At 43.7% G+C, this 18,286-nt stretch overlaps 2 protein-coding genes across 4 annotated transcripts in view; one reads left to right on the forward strand and one right to left on the reverse strand.

Annotated features, from left to right (window-relative positions):
- The window catches only part of trpv1 (transient receptor potential cation channel, subfamily V, member 1), a 24,604-nt gene extending 18,889 nt beyond the window's left edge, over positions 1–5,715 (forward strand). The window contains exon 17 of the mRNA XM_089016873.1: positions 4,660–5,715. The gene's annotated coding sequence lies outside the window, so the exon portion shown is untranslated. The remainder of the gene's footprint in view (positions 1–4,659) is intronic.
- Positions 1–18,286, reverse strand: part of fam222ba (family with sequence similarity 222 member Ba) — a 41,543-nt gene that overhangs the window by 5,529 nt on the left and 17,728 nt on the right. For 2 of the 3 annotated variants that reach the window (XM_089016876.1, XM_089016875.1), the window contains one exon: positions 3,189–3,316. The exons of the other annotated variant lie outside the window; for it this stretch is intronic. In XM_089016876.1, the coding sequence (XP_088873002.1) occupies positions 3,189–3,270 (82 nt within the window). In that variant the 5' untranslated portion in view covers positions 3,271–3,316. The remainder of the gene's footprint in view (positions 1–3,188; positions 3,317–18,286) is intronic. 3 annotated transcript variants of the gene reach the window in all.

An 18,286-nucleotide genomic window follows, 5' to 3' on the forward strand; every position in this document is an offset into this window, starting at 1 on the left:
ATTCTGGTGTGGAAAACAATGGTGAAAAGTGCACAGGGCCTGCATGTGAGGGCGAGGGGATGTGGGCTGCTGCTACTTTAAGTGTCCAGCCTGCTGACGGCAGCCTCGTTACTGCCAGGGTCTGGGCCAAGCGGCAAGACTTGACAACCACCATCACACATAGGCCTAACGCGTGTCACTGAATAAATGCCAACTTAAGCAAACACAGACAGAAGCAGACACGTGGCGAAGAACCTGTCAACTGCTGCTAATGATAAATGGCCTTTGTGACATTGAAGCTGACTGCAGAAAGGCTAAAGCAGATTCCCATTATTCATAGTGTCAACATGCAGAACATACTGGACTCGGCAATAAAACCCAACTTGGACAAGTCCAAAGCAAACTATGCAGCTATGCTGCCACTGTAGTACCAATCTGCATATATTCAAGATGCTTAAAAAAATGAAAGATCGAGTGTCATAAAATATGTTTCTTCTCTACAACGTCATCATTCACCCTTCATTGCCAGTGACCTAACACAGTCATTGAATTTTTTTTCCTCTCACTGGCTTTTCTATACATATTCCATGTGTCAGGTTATCAAACAAATAGCAGCGTGAGTGATAATGACTTGCCAGCGACAGTATCACGGTTGATGAGTCATGCATCATATAGGATAACCCCAAGGCCAGACGACAGAGCCTTTCGAGAAGAAAAGAAACAAGACAGCCAAGTCCAACGTCAAAGACATGCTGGAAAAGTCCCCTTGCGCCCCTTTATTAAAACCTGTATCAAACGCCTTTTCTATTCTTTATATTAAGCCATGAAAATGTTTCTGTTGTAGTTATCAGTTGTGTACAGCAGACGGAGAGCGGTTTTAAATATCAAGGAAGGGTTAACGAAGATGTGAATAAAGTTTGCTGGAGGCTGCTGGTACAAGGCGCATCATCTAAGATCTTTAGCTAAGTGCCTTTTCCAATGGAGAGCAGGGGAAAGGGCTCAGTTTGGCCATGTGTTAATTACCCCGCTGTTGGCGCACAAGTGCACAGTCAGCAGGCTCTAATTAGGGCTTCTTTTATTCAAACCACTGTTTTTATTGAACATGGTTTAAGCGGCGGGGTGCCGGGGCACTCACGCTGTTGTGACTTGCAAATTCCCATTCGGGAGCAGGAAATTGAGTCTGAAGCTTCAGTGTTAAATTAGACTGCTGAATTCGGTTCGATGCATGTAGTCACCTCCTTCAAAAGCAGCTGAACACACAGCATGTCATGCTGGCAGGTCCAGAGAGTAAGATATTCAAAAAGGAAAATATCATAAGGAGCGGGAGGAAGGCAGATGACTGCTTTTGATCTCTGTGAGATGCAAAAATAAATAAGAATAAAACAACGAATACAATAAAAATCTACCCAGCGGCGCCTGCCGTGCCAGGTTTGTTTGTTCTGCTTGGAAGAATGACGGACCAGGGGCCATTTCCTGGTATTTGAGACATCCTGCCTGCCGGATAAGCCCTGAGCATTGCGACCCCTTTGTATATCAGTGCACCTGATGGACTCCTCGGACAGCCTTTGCCTTTCATAGCCATCATCTCCGAACAGGCACTCTGCAACGATAAATAGAGCAGCTGCTCTGACCTTGCCGCTGACAGAAACCTGCTAACTCATAACTTTTAAACGACTTCTCTTATGCATGGACTCAGGAGTGGCTGAGCGCAAGCGAGTCTGGTGGTCTTGGAGCTTTTTGGTGAAAATTGATGGGGAGGAATGTGTGAAGGACAGACATCAGGCCTTTGTGGGACTACAGCGGAAACACAGTCCTCACATAGAAAACAGGAGCTCATTAACTTGATTTCAAGTGAAGACCAACAGAGTGTGGTAAAGCTTTTGTCTATTTCATACAGACGTTCGAGGCCAGTAGTGTCAAAGATTTGTTCTATTCTTTTCGAGTAAACTGCACTGAGAACATGGACAGGAAGCAGATTAGTCTACAATGGTATCAAAACATGGAAAGTGCAGCAGTTCACATGGTAGCTGATTCCTCATTTGTGCTCTTGTCAAACCTGTGATTTGGAGAATCGACTTGCTTGTCTCTTGTGACCCTGAAATTAAAGAATGGAAAATAGATTTTGTGCAAAGAAGTGGATGAAAAGACTTGGGCCGTACATTTCTTTGAAGAAACGTAGAATGCTAATGATTCTTTGAAGAGCAGAAGGAAAGGGGGAAAGTATTAGAGATTAATGATGAGGAAAAAAACAATGGCTTGAAATGATATACCAAAGACCAAACATACAGTGTGAAGAGCATTTGTCACCAAAAGGGACGAGCGATTTGGACAGGAAAAAAAACAAAAAAAACAAACGGAACTTCATTTTTGCCCTGTGAATTCGGATGCGCCTTGAAGCGGGAAAACAGTCCTACAACTGATGGCTGCAACCATGGTCACAAGCCTGCCCGAATGCGGTAACAGACGCTGGCACTTAGAAGACTCCCTCATGCTTGCTGATCTCCCAGAGGGGATTGGCTGATGACTGAGATTGTGAAATTACAGTCCTGATGAGCTGGAGCTTTTTGCAAAAAAAGTAAAAAAAAAAAAAAAATCATAGAAATGGGTCATGCAGAATTTTACCGATGGGGGAGGAGAGGTACTTTTTAGGATTGAATGGCGCACGGCGTGAGCTGTAATCCATGTCTGACAAGTGACTGATTTATGAGAGTGATTTGCAAAAGCATGGTGCACTACGACAGTCCATTTATGATTGGGGTGAAGAAAGCGTGGGCGGCGGCGTCCATGAAAACCCAGGTGTTTTGACAAAATGCTTTCAGGTCTTTGAATGGGGAATGAAAACTCTGAAAGTCAGGCCTTCTCACAAAATCACTGTTAATTCTGAATGCTAAAGTCTAACGAGCATACGAGCGAACTACGTATATAGTTTTAATAAATCGATGTTTGGCCATCGACAGTATGCGGCAAACATGTCATCCTTAAATTACAACCAATGGCAAATTACTGTCAAAACGTTTAAAACGGAACCTACATTTATTTCCCCTGTAAGCACTCATTGTTCATTCTGAATACAGTCTAATGTCTCTCTAATATCGAAAAATGTCTTTTTCACAACTCAAAACATGAACCGGACTGAGGAAGCATGCTGGCACGATTGGAACAGATTGGTTTGCTGTGTGGGATGGTACTGGTGGTTCATCACTACTTACATTTCTGAAGTCCAGTGTTCATCTGCGTGTGGGGGAGAAGCTGGAGGGGGAGGTCACCTGGCACTGGCAGACAGGCCAGCATTTCACACAGACACTAATGCAACATGGGGCACGCACTTCTCCTCACACTGTGGAAAGCCAAAAAAGGAGGGGGGTGGTGGTTAGGTTGCTTAGCAATACAGAAGCAGCGCTGATTAAAAGAACTTATCCCCACAGGCAGACACCTTAGGAAGTCTGTTGAATTACACACTGATTCGCACCTGGAGCATCAGGTAAAGTGGCATTTGATGCTGTTATCAACTTGAATTAAACATCGAACCTCAGAAGTAAAATGAGCCTGAGGGAAAGCGAGTTTAAATGAAGTCCCCCAACACCCACCCCGCCATTCCCCACATATCTTTGCCCTTCATGTTCGTCTGCTTGTAGGACACTGCTACCCACACTTTACCTCCAAGTCCCCACACGCCCGCAGCAAAGCAAGCTGATGAGTGTTGCACATTTCAAAAGAACACACTCAAGGGGCCCATTGGCGACGTGCTCGTTTCTTATCAATACCGCAGTCACACCGAGCCAGGGAGGCGTGGTTAAGTTTCTGCGACAATAGACGGTGGAGCCGGACCCGGGTGGAGTGGAAAGAAAGAAATGAGGCTTCAGCTTCAATAAATGCCTGTCACTCTGTGCAATAACCCTGATGTAAAACAGAGGGAGAAAGCATTAGCTCTGCTCCACTTGGCTTACTGCTGGATTGCAAACAACACAGATGCTTGCTTAATCAGCACTAAAGAACAGTCAGGGAGCAAATTAAGTCAAAAGAGTTGGTGCCCTCTCTCCTTTTACTGTGCGGTATCAACGGATTGTGGCAAGTGTGTGCAGACAAACAGAGTCTATGAGGGATGCAATTACCCACAAAGCAACCTTGGCATGCCTGTGATGGCTTAAAGGTGTCTTTTCCCCCTGCGGGGGAAGGAGAGAAGTCTGGGGAAGGGTGACAAAGTGAGACAGAGAGGTGGAAAGATAGAAAGGGCAGGTGGCAGGTTTGGGGAGGGCTGATCTTGCTTTAAAAAGCAGGAGCTCAAAAAGGTCAGGACGACATCTCATTTAAATCCTCCTGGTAAGAGGAAAAAAACAAGCCTTGATGAAGCTGCCACTTTTACACAGATACCTGCGAGCGTTGCACCTTGGGGTGCTGCAGGGCCACGGTGGAAGTGTGGGAGTCGGGGTATGGGGAAGCAAAAAAGAAAAAAAGATTAGATTGGTGGGTGTAAAACGGCAATCTTACAATAGATAGGACAATTTTGTTTGATGCTGGATGCGCCCTTTCTGCTGAGCCTCTCGTTCCTCCCTTGCCTGGCTTTCTGATTTACAGCTTGGACCACCATATGGCAGCAATCCCTGCTCTCGATTTATTGTGTCGCCATGAATTAACTTTAATTGGTCTGATATGTTTTTCTTCTTTCCTCGGCCTTGGAAGGAGTTTTAGGTACACAGCGCCTTGATGTCAGTCGGGCACGATTTCCGGCTCCCATTTATCAGAGTGCCAGGATTTCACATAAAGATAACGACACTCTCTCTCTGGCAACAAGCGGTGCCCAGGTTGGAAGAAAGCCACATATCAAATACAGCGCCGCCTTTGCTCGGGCTTTTCAAAAGCGAAAATGGTTGCCGAATGCATTTGATTGATGCCGCGAGAAATAAAATGCCAGCATAAGCCAGCGCTGTGTCTGTTAAAAGGACACGCAGGCACCAATCCCCTACAGGCGAGAAACAGCCACCGGCCATCCGTCCACCCTTTTCCTGTCTCCCCCACAGCGCCCCTGAATGTCAGAAAACACTGCAGTGTGGAGTGCGGCGGCAAAGGTCAGCCTATGGTAATGCCCCAGCTGACACTCCGCCTTCGAGCGCTGAGCAAGGGGGGGGGGGGGGGCTAGCCGTCAGTATCGGTGCCACTGTCACAGCAACTCGTACATTCACGTGTGGGTCTACTCGATGTCACGTTTTTCACCAAGCTGTCCTATATCGGCTTGCCAGGGTACGATTTGGAACAGTTTTTATTTTGCTGGAGCTTGTCAAGGATAAGCTGGTGTTACAAATATAGGATGAATTCTTATCAGGTGGAGTAGGAAAAAAGAAGAAAAAAACAACAACCATGGATGACACACGACAGTTTCTTCTTACGTGTTACACATAAGTGGCGACTGGAAATCGATAGACCTGTTGATTCACTGGAAGTCTCTTTTGTATGGAATGGACTAATGACAAGGACAGTGGGTGGCCCTATCGTTGACTGCATTGATACCCGCAACAAAAGGGAGTACAAAAGGGGTTTATTGTTTCGTTGTCACATCCACAAGATGTAAAATGGAGAATCATAGTGAGGTGACCGTGGCGACTTGGTGGAAACTAGTACTTGACAGCCATTTCCAAGGCTATAATTTTAAACCACATGAATAAAAAGAATAACAAAAAAACTCAAAGAAATAAAGAAATAAATCAAAGTGATATTGAACTTTACCAGGATCTCGTGAAGGCTGTTCCTAATACTCTGACCCAGATGACCAAGACACGGACTGAGCTGTCTCTGGCACCACTCTGCAGGTGGTAGTCAGCATTTGACTGACTTGGCCACAGGCTGCTTCTTGTTCTGGATTGCCCTATGACCAACCAGGCAGGGGGTTCTGTCTGGTTTGAAGCCTCCAGCCATCATCCCCTCCAGACAAACAAGGAGGGTTTAGTAGCCTTTGTGATGCTGGGCCACAGTTCGCTCTGCCGAGTGTCAAAACCTATTTTCATTTGTAGTTTCATCGTCGGGCCAGAGCTAACGAAGTAGGCCCGTGATGCAGGCATCTCTTTGGTGGAGTTTCGCCAGGCATCGCACACTATCAGCCCTGCACAGATCTGAGTTTTTTTTTTTTTTTCTATGGGGGGCTCGGCAACTCGCCACCGGCTACTTACAAAAACACAAACATTGGGCGAAGAAGTGAGGCTTGCCTTTTGCACACCAAAAGGCAAAGCGCGGCTCGAGCAAGAGATGTCACGTGTTGTGTCAAATTGTTCCCATAAAAGCTGACCTACATATTGCCTTATTTTAGCAATACTGTTTAAAGAACAAGGCGGAAGTTTATAAAAGAGATGATGTGGGAAATATTTAGGGAACCAACTTTGATAATCATTACAGAGGAAATCAAACCAGATTAAAACCACCCAGCATTTATAAATACTGAAAAGCCACCAAAGCTCATTTTTAATGGACATACAGCTTTTATAAATAGATGAAAACAACAAAATGATGAGAACGTAATACTGATGCAATATTTACAGCGTTCTTTGCCAATTAAAAACAAAAGCAATTAGGAGAACCAAGTCACCATGTTGTTCGGTGCTTGTACTAACTGCTGCTGATGCGAAAGATGAGAGTAGTGGTGAAAGCAGGCTGATGTTATTTTAATTGCATATTTACCCCCAGGTTATAGGTCTGAAATAGAACCACGAAAAAAGCTGAACTTCAATGCATCTACAGTGTGTTAATTCTCTTCGGGCAGAAAGAGAAACGACAGTACTTTTCTTGCGAGTCGGCAGTGTGAATAGGAAGCATCAAAAGAAAAGGGAGCGGGATGTAGAGGTTTTCTTCCCGCTCGCCCCCTCTCGTGAATGCTCAAGCATTCTGTCAAAAGAAAAGGGAAAAGAGCAGCAGCACTTAAGCACCTGAAAGAGAAATGAAAATATTACCATGACCTCCGTCAGGTATTGCAAACAATAAATTTTGAAAATAATTTATAGGATATGACCCCGGCTGTGGGACGCTAAGTTTTCTGAATCTAAAAAAATATCTATATATTGCAAAGCCATTGAGATAGCTATAAAGTGTTAAGTCTAATATTTTGTTCTGGTCTTTTTCAACATGAAAAATATACAGATATGAACAGTATCATTAAAGTCTTAATGATATCCATCCCTATTTTACGTGCAGTCCGCAATGTCTTCTATTATGCCATTACATTCTGTGAGAATAGCCCAACTCTTGGACAGTCGTGATCACGCGCCAAAAAAGAACAGATAAGAGTTGCGGTGGCTAAAGAAGTGGATTGGAAGAGTTCGCAGCACTGAAGGGGCTTGGCCCAGCTTTTCTATCAAGGCCAGGGACATTTTCAGACCATTAACTGAACTACCTCGATGGCAGGGGGAAGTGAGCCAGCTGAGGGTCTCTCTTCTATACAGGCCCAGCCTCACGAGGAGCCACTTTGCCGATTTGGCTTCCGAAAGTGTTCTAAAAATGTACAAGGTGGAAGAAAATGTGCTCAGCCACGCATAGTCCAGCCAAGGTCAGGTGAACAAGCGCAACTTGTGAGCAGGGTTCCATGCATGGTGTCCTGACTCCTCACCGCAAAAGAAAAAAGGGTGGGGTGGGGGGCAATGAGTTTCACACACGTGAGGAAATTTAGGTGTGGATCCAACGTTGGGGCTACCAGTTGAGTTATTTGTCTGCGAATCCTTTCAGGGTGCAGCTGGGAGCTCTTTGAACAGTCACTCTACTCTCAGACATGATAGAGTCCACTTTAGGTGGCAGGAAAAAAATGCGACTACAAAGAAAAGGATAGACACTCTGGACTGATTTACTCAGTTCAAAAACTATCTCACGTCTCAAATGAGGCTGTGCAAAATCAATATTGATACCAGGAATATGTACTGGGTAGATCCTGCGTTATTTCAAGATATCGGATATTTGTAAAGTACTACGTTGATTGAAATTTTATGCATCATAAGTATGAGTGGTATCAGTACTTGGTATCCGTATTTGTGAGTGTTCCAGAGTGAGTACAGGTATCAAGCTGAAAAAAATGGGTATCTAACATTCTGTGTTAGAATAGACCTGGCTAAACACTACAGCCATGAAGCTGAGGATCATGTTACGACTGACGGAAGAGACATTCCATTTGTAGCCTGAAAGCACAAACATCTGAAAGGGGGGTCTCGTTTGGATATAAACAATGAAATAGTTATCTGCAAAAGCGTGCACACGTGCTTATGCCTGCTAAGTGTCCAGTGTTGACGTGTGAGTCCAAAGGAGTCCAAATGGAGTGCATGGCAAGGTTGTGGCGTTTGTGCCACTCAACGCTTGATTGACTTCAACGTTATCGAGAGCAGCTGAGATGGATTACTTTCACCCCATTCCACCAAAGATCGGCCACAAGGGGGATTTAAAGGTGGGCCCCACACAAAGTAAAACCTTAGTTCCCGTTGATGAGAAGGTTTCTTCAGCCGTCATCTGTACAAAAGTGAAGGTTTCGGACGTTTCGCCTCCTATCCAAGAGGCTTCGTCAGCGAACTAAAGTCTGACTGGTCGTATCGGCCCCATTTATATATCCCTAATGTCCCATTTATAATCCCTAATTTGAAAGGGGCGTAAAAGAAGCGATTCTTATAAAACAACAAAATCCTTCGTTAAATCGGTCTGGTGGGGTGAGGTTCAATTTGGATCGTTCATACAATAGCCTGCTCAGGCAAAACAGGTTAGGCAACTTTCGCAATGCTGATGAGGGTCGTTATGCTGATGAGGTGATACCGGAGGCAGTGGGGGTAATAGGCCAATCGTTAGTCAGGAATGTAGGAACAATCAGTGGGGCCACAGAGAGGGGTCCCCCGCCCCTCCCAACCTGAGAGTAGGGACCTATCATAGCTGTGTCCGGCGCCACCATGTCTGGACATTAGGGATATATAAATGGGGCCGATACGACCAGTCAGACTTTAGTTCGCTGACGAAGCCTCTTGGATAGGAGGCGAAACGTCCGAAACCTTCACTTTTGTACAGATGACGGCTGAAGAAACCTTCTCATCGATGGACCACTCCTGTACGACTGAGAGCTTACACAGTCGTATTGCTGCCAACTTTGGGAGAGACATCCTTCTGCTGGTACGTAACTTAGAAAAGGCCACCTTTAAATTAGCTGATTTAAAGAACCACCTCAGATTCAATCTTAGATGTAGACAGAGCCGGTTAATTCCTAAATGCTTGAAGCAAGCACCCCTGGAACCTGGATACTTAGCCGATAAAATGCAACAAAATTATACTAGGAAAATTCTAAATTTGCGAATTAGGAGACTTAACATAGAGATAAAAAACAAACAGTCAGAAATAGAAACTTATTATCAGCGATTACAAACTAAACTTACCCACAAAATCTATCAGGAAGTGTGTGAATTTACTAAATCCGGTTATATGAGGCACCACAGCAAAACCAAAGAGAGACAAAAGGGTAAATTTCAAAAATTACTTTTACTGAAACAATCTCAGCTACTGGTAAACACGCGAAAAATTAGGAATGAACAGTTTGCAAGGGAGAATTGGATCAAAAATTTGTCAGACAGAGATCTCTCAGAGACAGAAAAGGCGGTACTTACCAAAGGTTTAAATTTCTCAGTGACTCCTAAAACTATACCTACAATAGATTATATCACAGCTACTGAATCGGCTATTAAAAATAACAAACTTTCGTATGCAGAGGCAGATGATCTACGCATTAAAATATCAGCTCTTCTCAGTAGTGCCAAACTTCCTCCGTCCAACATAACATTAGAAGAGAGAAAGGCGTTAACTACTCTACAAAAAGACAAAAATATTACTATTTTGCCAGCAGACAAGGGCAGATGCACAGTGCTTCTCAACACATTGGATTATGAAGACAAAATAAATAGGTTAATCAGTGATTCTAACACGTATGAGCAACTAAAAAGGGACCCTTCCAATAGATACAAGAAAGAAATGATTGACTGTCTCCAAAAGTTAGAGAAAGGAAAACATATAGACAAACAGATGTATTTTAGATTATACCCGGGAGAGGCCACGCCATGTATCTATGGCCTGCCAAAAATACATAAAGAAGGGTTCCCCCTCAGACCCATTGTGTGTAGCATTGACTCCTCTACATACAATGTAGCCAAATATTTAAAAACTATTTTAGCTCCGTTGGTTGGTAACACTGAATATCACGTAGAGAATACCACAGGGTTTGTAGAGAGGATCAAAGACCTCATATTGGAACCTGAGGAAACTTTGGCATCATACGATGTGACTTCTCTCTTTACATCTGTCCCAACCCCAGCAGCAGTCTCAGTGGTGAGGACGAGGCTGCTGGCGGATGTTTCTCTGCATGAAAGAACCAAACTTAAACCGGATCACATCTGCCAATTATTAGAAATCTGCCTTAATACTACGTATTTTCAATTTCGGGAAAAATTTTATAAACAAATTCATGGTTGTGCTATGGGCTCACCAGTTTCACCCATAGTGGCTAATCTTTACATGGAAGAGATGGAGAAACAGGCCCTCACATCCTTCCCAGGGACAAAACCTAGACACTGGTTTAGATATGTGGACGATACTTTTGTCATAATTAAGAAACAAGAAATTCAATCCTTCACAGATCACCTCAACTCTGTAGACTTCAACATTAAATTTACTCGTGAGGACATTCAAGAGAACCAACTAGCCTTCTTGGATTGTAAAGTAATTATAAAAGAGGACAGAGCGCTAAAAACAGAAGTCTTCAGGAAGGCTACGCACACTGACCAATACTTACTTTTTGACTCTAACCACCCTTTACAACATAAACTAGGAGTTATCAGAACCCTCCAGCATAGGGCTAAACTAATACCAACTAGCACTGAAGGTAGAGAAAAGGAGTCAAAACATATCAGGAGAGCACTCACTAACTGTGGGTACCCTCAGTGGTCATTCAACAAATGTCAGAAAGAAAGAATAGCGAACGAAACCAATAATTCTCAAGATTCAAAAAGGAGAGGAGTAGCAGTACCGTACATTGCAGGAGTTTCTGAAAAATTACAAAGAGTCCTTTGGCAACATAAAATTCCTACTTATTTCAAACCGATAAACACGTTAAGGCAAAAATTAGTGCATCCAAAAGATAGGCTACCAAATGAAAAACAAAGTAATGTAGTTTATTCCATACATTGTAAGAATGAAAATTGTAAAGAGCAGTACATTGGGGAGACTCAACAAATTCTCAAAAAAAGACTTTATCAACATCGCAGGGATAATACTAGTGGGCCTCAATCGGCAGTACATTTGCACCTAAAAGCTAGCAACCACTCATTTGACGACAATGAGGTTAAAATCTTAGCGAAAGAACATAGATGGTTTGAAAGGGGCGTAAAAGAAGCGATTCTTATAAAACAACAAAATCCTTCGTTAAATCGGTCTGGTGGGGTGAGGTTCAATTTGGATCGTTCATACAATAGCCTGCTCAGGCAAAACAGGTTAGGCAACTTTCGCAATGCTGATGAGGGTCGTTATGCTGATGAGGTGATACCGGAGGCAGTGGGGGTAATAGGCCAATCGTTAGTCAGGAATGTAGGAACAATCAGTGGGGCCACAGAGAGGGGTCCCCCGCCCCTCCCAACCTGAGAGTAGGGACCTATCATAGCTGTGTCCGGCGCCACCATGTCTGGACATTAGGGATATATAAATGGGGCCGATACGACCAGTCAGACTTTAGTTCGCTGACGAAGCCTCTTGGATAGGAGGCGAAACGTCCGAAACCTTCACTTTTGTACAGATGACGGCTGAAGAAACCTTCTCATCGATGGACCACTCCTGTACGACTGAGAGCTTACACAGACTTAGTTCCCGTTGCATGATGTTGTTAACAGCTTCAACAAAAACATCAATAAATATGCAATGTTGACCGAAATATGTTTCAGCAAAGAAATCTGTTGCTCTCTTTTGTTATTGGTCACAAGGTGGAAAATCTGTAACGATAGTAAAGGTAAAATAAAATAAAAAATAGCCCATTTCACGGTAAGATCAGAGCATTGTCATCAAATGGTGAGTATAGTTTTGCTTTGTTTGAATGCTGCTGTGCCGATGACCATTTCGTGTTTGGGAGCCTTTTTTCGAGCATCTTCATCTTTATTAAGTTCTCGAGTTGTTTGATCTGTAGCCACACGGGGACACAAGCCAGTGTCTTCTTGTACCGGTCCCAAGCCCGAATAAATACAGAGGGTTGTGTGTCAGGAAGGACATCCGGCGTAAAAGCTTGGCCAAAACAAGCATGCGAATCAAACCTCTGAAGATGGAGGACACTAATTTGCTGTGGTGACCCCTGAAGGAAAAAGCCGAAAGGAAAAGAAGAAGATGACAAGTAGAAAAACTAGAATTTGTTGAATACCATCTGTGTGTGGCTGCATCTTCAGAAAAACGTTGACAAACCATGTAAACGTGTGTGTTGTGTGTGTGTGTGTGTGTGTGTGTGTGTGTGTGTGTGTGTGTGTGTGCATCTGGAAGTGTGTGCGCTGGCATCTGCATGATATAATCATCACACTTCAGACGAGGATGTTTCATAAACTTGTTTACAACTTGAATGTGTTGTGATGAATTGCTTATCGACCATAAAGGCATATGGGAGAAAATCGACATGTTTGTCATCAAAACATGTAGCGTGGACATTCTTGATGAAACCAGTGTTGGGCCATCTGGATTTTGGATATACAGGAAGTGAAAATGGGAGATAATAAGGTATTAATTTCCTCTATTGCAGATTCAACTCTTCCGACAAGACGCTTGCCACAATTTTGGAACTTTAGTGCCACCTGAAATATTTTGATTGAACTTAAATAGTGACACAATATCAAGTGTGTTCCACCAAAAAGACTTAAAAGGTGTCAACCAGAAAGGGGCTGAAACTTCACAATCTCTTCAAATGAGCAGACTTGCTTGCTCACTTGTTTATGTGGAAATAACATGTTGACAGCAAAAGAGCTGTCGATTTTTTCCAGGTGGTAGACTCAAGCTAAATTGGGACCGAGAGGTTTTTATTTGTTAGCAGGTGCATCCATTTTGTGTTTCTCCTCGTGTTTCGCCTGACGCAAAGCGCTTACGAGAAATTGGATGACCCAGCGACAAATTGAGCCCGCGATTAAAGCGAGAAACAGGAAATCTTTGTTAAGTGCTGTTGATTGGGATTCAAGGCTATGCTCACACATCAGACGAGTGTGTGTGAATGTGTGCGTGTGTGTGTGTGTGTGTGTGTGTGTGTGTGTGTGTGTGTGTGTGTGTGTGTGTGTGTGTGTGTGTGTGTGTGTGTGTGTGTGTGTGTGTGTGTGTGTGTGTGTGTGCGCGCGTGCATTTAGCTTGGGACAGATCCAAAAGCAGAACTGACACCGCCATTGCCTCCTGTACCATTTCCCCTCAATCCAGGTGTTCCCACGGCTTAAGTCTCAGCTTTGAGTGCTCCATAAACAAAACGCTATCAATGCAGCTGTTCCCACAAATCTCTCTCCCACACAGGCACGGAGACAAATGCCCATAGACCACCTCTATTTCCAATTCTTTCCGACTGACGCACACACGTATTTAAAATGGAAAAATGTCTGAAGCATTCTGGAGTTCAACACAAATCTGGTTGTGAACACAGCTGGGCTGATCATAGGTCGGGCATTACAAGCAACTCTGCAAATTACCAGCATTGAGTGTAGACAAATTACTCTAGCAGAGACTTAATTCCAGAGACAAAACAAAACAATTCCGGTGTTAAATAGGTCTGCAGAGGGATATTTATTAGGCTTCCCGTGAAGAACAGACTTTCTACAAAGTTTGTCCTCTAACACCCCACAGGTCAGTTAGCTTTTCATTGAGAACTTGGCAAAATGTTTGCTACAGTAGCAATTCCGGCTATAAAACTGCAAATCCGTCCGTACTGATTCAAAATCCTGCTCCACGTGTGTTCAACACATGCTGATCCGCTTCTTTCGCGAACCTACATAAGGTTGGTAAGGTCAACCGCCTCTGTGGCAGCTCTGACATTCAGTCTCGCTTGCAGCCAGACCAAACCAGTTTCTCAGTGCGCTGATCAAAAGTGATCCTTGTGCCTAGAAGCAAGAAGTGTTCCCTCTGCTTATGGCAAATCACAGTTTATGTGTGTGCCTGTCAGCTAAGTGGCTCAGCCGCCAACAGACCCGGAAAAAATTGTGGGCATCAGGCTATGGTTAGTCAACCAATGACTCGGTGGAAAGGTAGGCAAACACAGGACGTGGCATGGCAAACATCTCACCTGCATGTCTGCATTGGAGCATTCTAAGGGCCCTCTCGGATTGTTGGACTGTGGGCCGGCTCGAGTGCTCATTTGTGTACTGGCGTTGTCATGGCTCCAGAATGATGACTACTTCACAGGCAACCGGTTTAGTGGGCAGACAAAATGACCTAACATGAGAATCCCAGCACAATTGTTGGGGAATGACCTCTGACATGTCAAACTGGTCAAATCACCAGAACCTCATCCTTTCACCACATCACCCCCGTCCTTCAAGAGCTCCACTGGCTCCCGGTCAAATATAGAATCAACTTTAACATTCTTTATACATTTAAAGCTATCCATAACCTGACCCCCTCCCCATACCTATCTGACCTTCTTCAAATTTCTATTCCCTCTCGTTCCCTCAGATCCTCTTCCTCCCTCCACCTCTCTGTGCCCCCCGTGCCCGTCTCAGCACGATGGGGGACAGAGCTTTCAGCTGCTCTGCCCCCAAACTCTGGAACTCACTTTCTCCCAACATTCGCAACATCGATTCTCTTCCCACCTTCAAATCCCACCTCAAAACCCACCTATTTAAATTTTCATTTTCTGTGTAGCTGTATCTCGTTTCTATTTATAATTGTATTTTATTTATTGTATTCTATTTATAATTGTATTTTATTTATTATTGTATCTATGCTTGTCTGTCTGTAAAGTGTCCTTGAGAGCTTTGAAAGGCGCTTGAAATAAAATGTATTATTATTATAAATCCATCCATCCATTCATTTTCACTTTTTTTTTTTTTTCTTTTTAAAATCCAACTTTGACAATGAATCGAACCTTATTTTACTTTTGGAACATATGCAATAGGTCAAGTCTACGATGCTTCAACCGATTTGACATGTTAACAGAGGAACAGTACATGTTGGAGGGGTTGAACACTGGAAGCCAAACTATAATCAAAAGCCTTCACCGATGTGAGAGGGATGCAGCCAGATAAATTAGAGTTAGCTCAGCTGATAAAACTCCTTTACATATCCCTTCCGCCCTATGGCTGTCTTGCATCACAAGGATCACCAACGGCCATCCAGTGACTCAAGACTGATGAGGCATGCTCAAAGGTTTCCACCAGTGAAGAGAACATTAATGCACCCGGCAGCAAGTTTCAGTCATCGACTCCCGTTCCCTGCAATAACGACAGCGATATCAATCAAAGCCGAGATATCTGGAAGTCAAGACATGTGTTGATAAAGAGCTAACGACAAACAGATCTTTGAAATACAGTGACTTGTGTGTACTTTCTTAACACGGAAAAAACAACAACAACAACAACAACAGAAACAGAATTTGTAATGAGAAAGAATAGAGTGCTGATTGTGTTTTAAATCCAGCTGAGACTCTCACGGGCATAACTCCTGACCCTCCCAGTAGTCTTCTGTTCTCACACCAATGCCTTGGGAGTGACCTTCAGGAGACCCGCTCGTCTTGCTAATTGGGGTTTCTTGAGAGCACAGTGGTGTCCCCTCCAAACAAAAGTGGAGGGGGGATCAAGTGGGTAGAGAGGGTAAGACAGGATTGGCCTGTGCTAAGGGTGAGCAGGAATTAGACAAAAGGTAGATTCAAAACTCCCTGGAAAAATATGGCATTAAACTAAAAATGGGAGCAAAGATTTTCCTAAATGCAGAAATAGCTTGTTTGGGGAAAATCATTACACAGTGAATAATCAAACAATCACCTGGTTTAAAAACTGTGCCAAATAAATCATGCTGAAAGTAACTTCTTCTTCTTCTTATCTAGTGATTTGTGGTTTTTTTAAGATGATGGATTGCCTGATATTTTTACTACAATGTGCATAAACACATCAGTGGTTAGGGCTGTGTCTAATACTGTGAAATGTGTTTGCCCATCACAAACCCCCCCTCAAAGCAGGTCATCTTACCCGAGTTAATTTTTGTTTATTGTCAAAATATTTAGGAATTTAAAATGGCCGGAAGTTGATTGCTCACCAAAACACGCAGATGCTGATGTACTAAATGAGCAAGACATGGAATTGTGTCAGCAACAAAATAACTAAAAAAAAAAGGCCTTTCATTTTGTGGGTCCTGCTAGGACAATAGACATTCCCGTTGCACTTGTAATTTGATTAATCATACTTGGGAAGAAGTGTGACAGCTGGTTTTGTGTCTGTATGTGTCTGAAAGGCAGGTGCATAACAGATTCAGCAATGAAATGCATTTAAATAATCCCTTAATCTGTCCAGTATTAAATTAAATGAAAATGGGGAAAAATGTCTCTACTTTTATTTAAAAAAAACAAGACATTATGTCAAATTTCTTTTTAGAGAGGATTCTTTTTCAAATGAAGAGGAGCAAACTTAATCAAGGACATGTTCAGTGGAGGCTTGGGCAGGGCTACTTCAGTGAAATATTTGCAACCAGGTAAGAATGCAGTAGGGCTCCAGTCTTAAAAAGCTGGTCGTTTGGACTGACAAATTCAATTATTTTTAGCCCTCTGACCGTCACATTATATGTTCTGCACTCGCTGCCGTGTGACAAAACAGTTTTAATAGAAATGTTGCCACGGTGGTCAATGCTCTCTTTGCTCAGTGGCCACTGACGTTATCAATTTGAAGCTTAGCAAGATTGGTTGGCAAGAAAATGTAACTGCGACAGCGAGTGTGGGCTCTGAGTAAGGCGGGTACATATTATCCTTGCCGACACGGAAAAGAAAATTGACACAAGTCACACATCATCGTGTCACGGTCACTATCCATCAGTGTGATTAGAGCTCAGCCATAAAAATGGAAGACCAGGTCCAAGATGAACAAGCCAAAATGAACAAGATGCCCAGAGGTTTAACAGTGATCACGGCTCGGTGGAATTCTTCCAATAATGAAAAAGTACCATTAAAATACATGCCGTTAATGAGCGGAAAATAAAAAGAAATGGGACAGATTCCGAGAAGACTTTGCAAAGAGGGCGGCCGTGAATAGAAAGGTCCGCATTTCATTTGCTAATCCATCACTGCAAACGTGCCGGCTCACAAAGGCAGAGAGGGGAGTCATGGGGCATTTAGAAGCAATGGAACATGCTGAGGGCTGAGTTTGTCGTTCTCCATGCAGCGGGGCAGGCCACAGCCCGTGGCCCTTGGCCTTAAAAGCCTAGCGCTTGAGAGAAAGGTCTTTGACGAGCTCAGGGCAAGCAAGACTAATCTCTTCATGTCCAAAGAATTGTTTAACCATGTTTGACTGATGAGCCCCCCACACCCGAATTGCAGTTGCAATCTATTTGTTCAAATCAAATCTGCGCAACTCATCACTTTGCAGCGTGAAAAGAGAGGAGCTGGGCAAAAGAAAAGGGCCCACAAGTCAGTCTTTTTTTCCGCAGGATACGCAAATGCTTTTTTACACCGAAACGCACACGCTGCACCGCTGCTTACGTTAAAAGAAAGGTCAGAGCAATGTTGAAGCACTTGGAGCACAAACTGTACTGTCACCGTGGCTTTTACCAGCTTCCTGGGAAAGGGAAATTTAAGGCACTCTCCCCTGTGTGGAAATGAGGTTGCCAGGAAGATTAACCCAGCTTCCTTTTATAGCCTCTGAGAAGAGGTTAAATCACATATTACATTGCCTGAAATGTCTCAGAGTAATTAGATCAAGAATATTACTCTCTCCTCTTCCTCTGGCAGACTTGCAGCTGATCAAAGCCTAATGATGGTGTCAGTGCCTTTGGCAGTGCTGGCTGGATAAATCTCCCCATCGGGACAACAATCTGTCAGAGCTGCGAGCTCTGCTAAACAGCGCAGGACACAAGTGGAATAGTGCTTGACACAAAGTCGACCCAACAAACCACATCCTCCACCAGAAAGCTTTCCATCAGCGCCACAGTATTGAAACTTACAGTTATGATTAAGGCGTGTGTTGTTTTGGCCCCGGCCGCCGTGTTTCTATGTACACAGTCGGCCGATATGGATACAAGGAGACAGACGTCGATGTGTCGCGCCCATTGGACCACACCTGCCCAGATCCGAGCAGCGCCTGGTCTTGTGATGGGGTGCGGAGGCTAGCGGCTATTA

The sequence above is a fragment of the Hippocampus bargibanti genome, linkage group LG16 (assembly GCF_051943395.1).
Source record: "Hippocampus bargibanti isolate YZ-2025 linkage group LG16, ASM5194339v1, whole genome shotgun sequence".
In the NCBI taxonomy this organism is placed as follows: Eukaryota; Metazoa; Chordata; class Actinopteri; order Syngnathiformes; family Syngnathidae; genus Hippocampus; species Hippocampus bargibanti.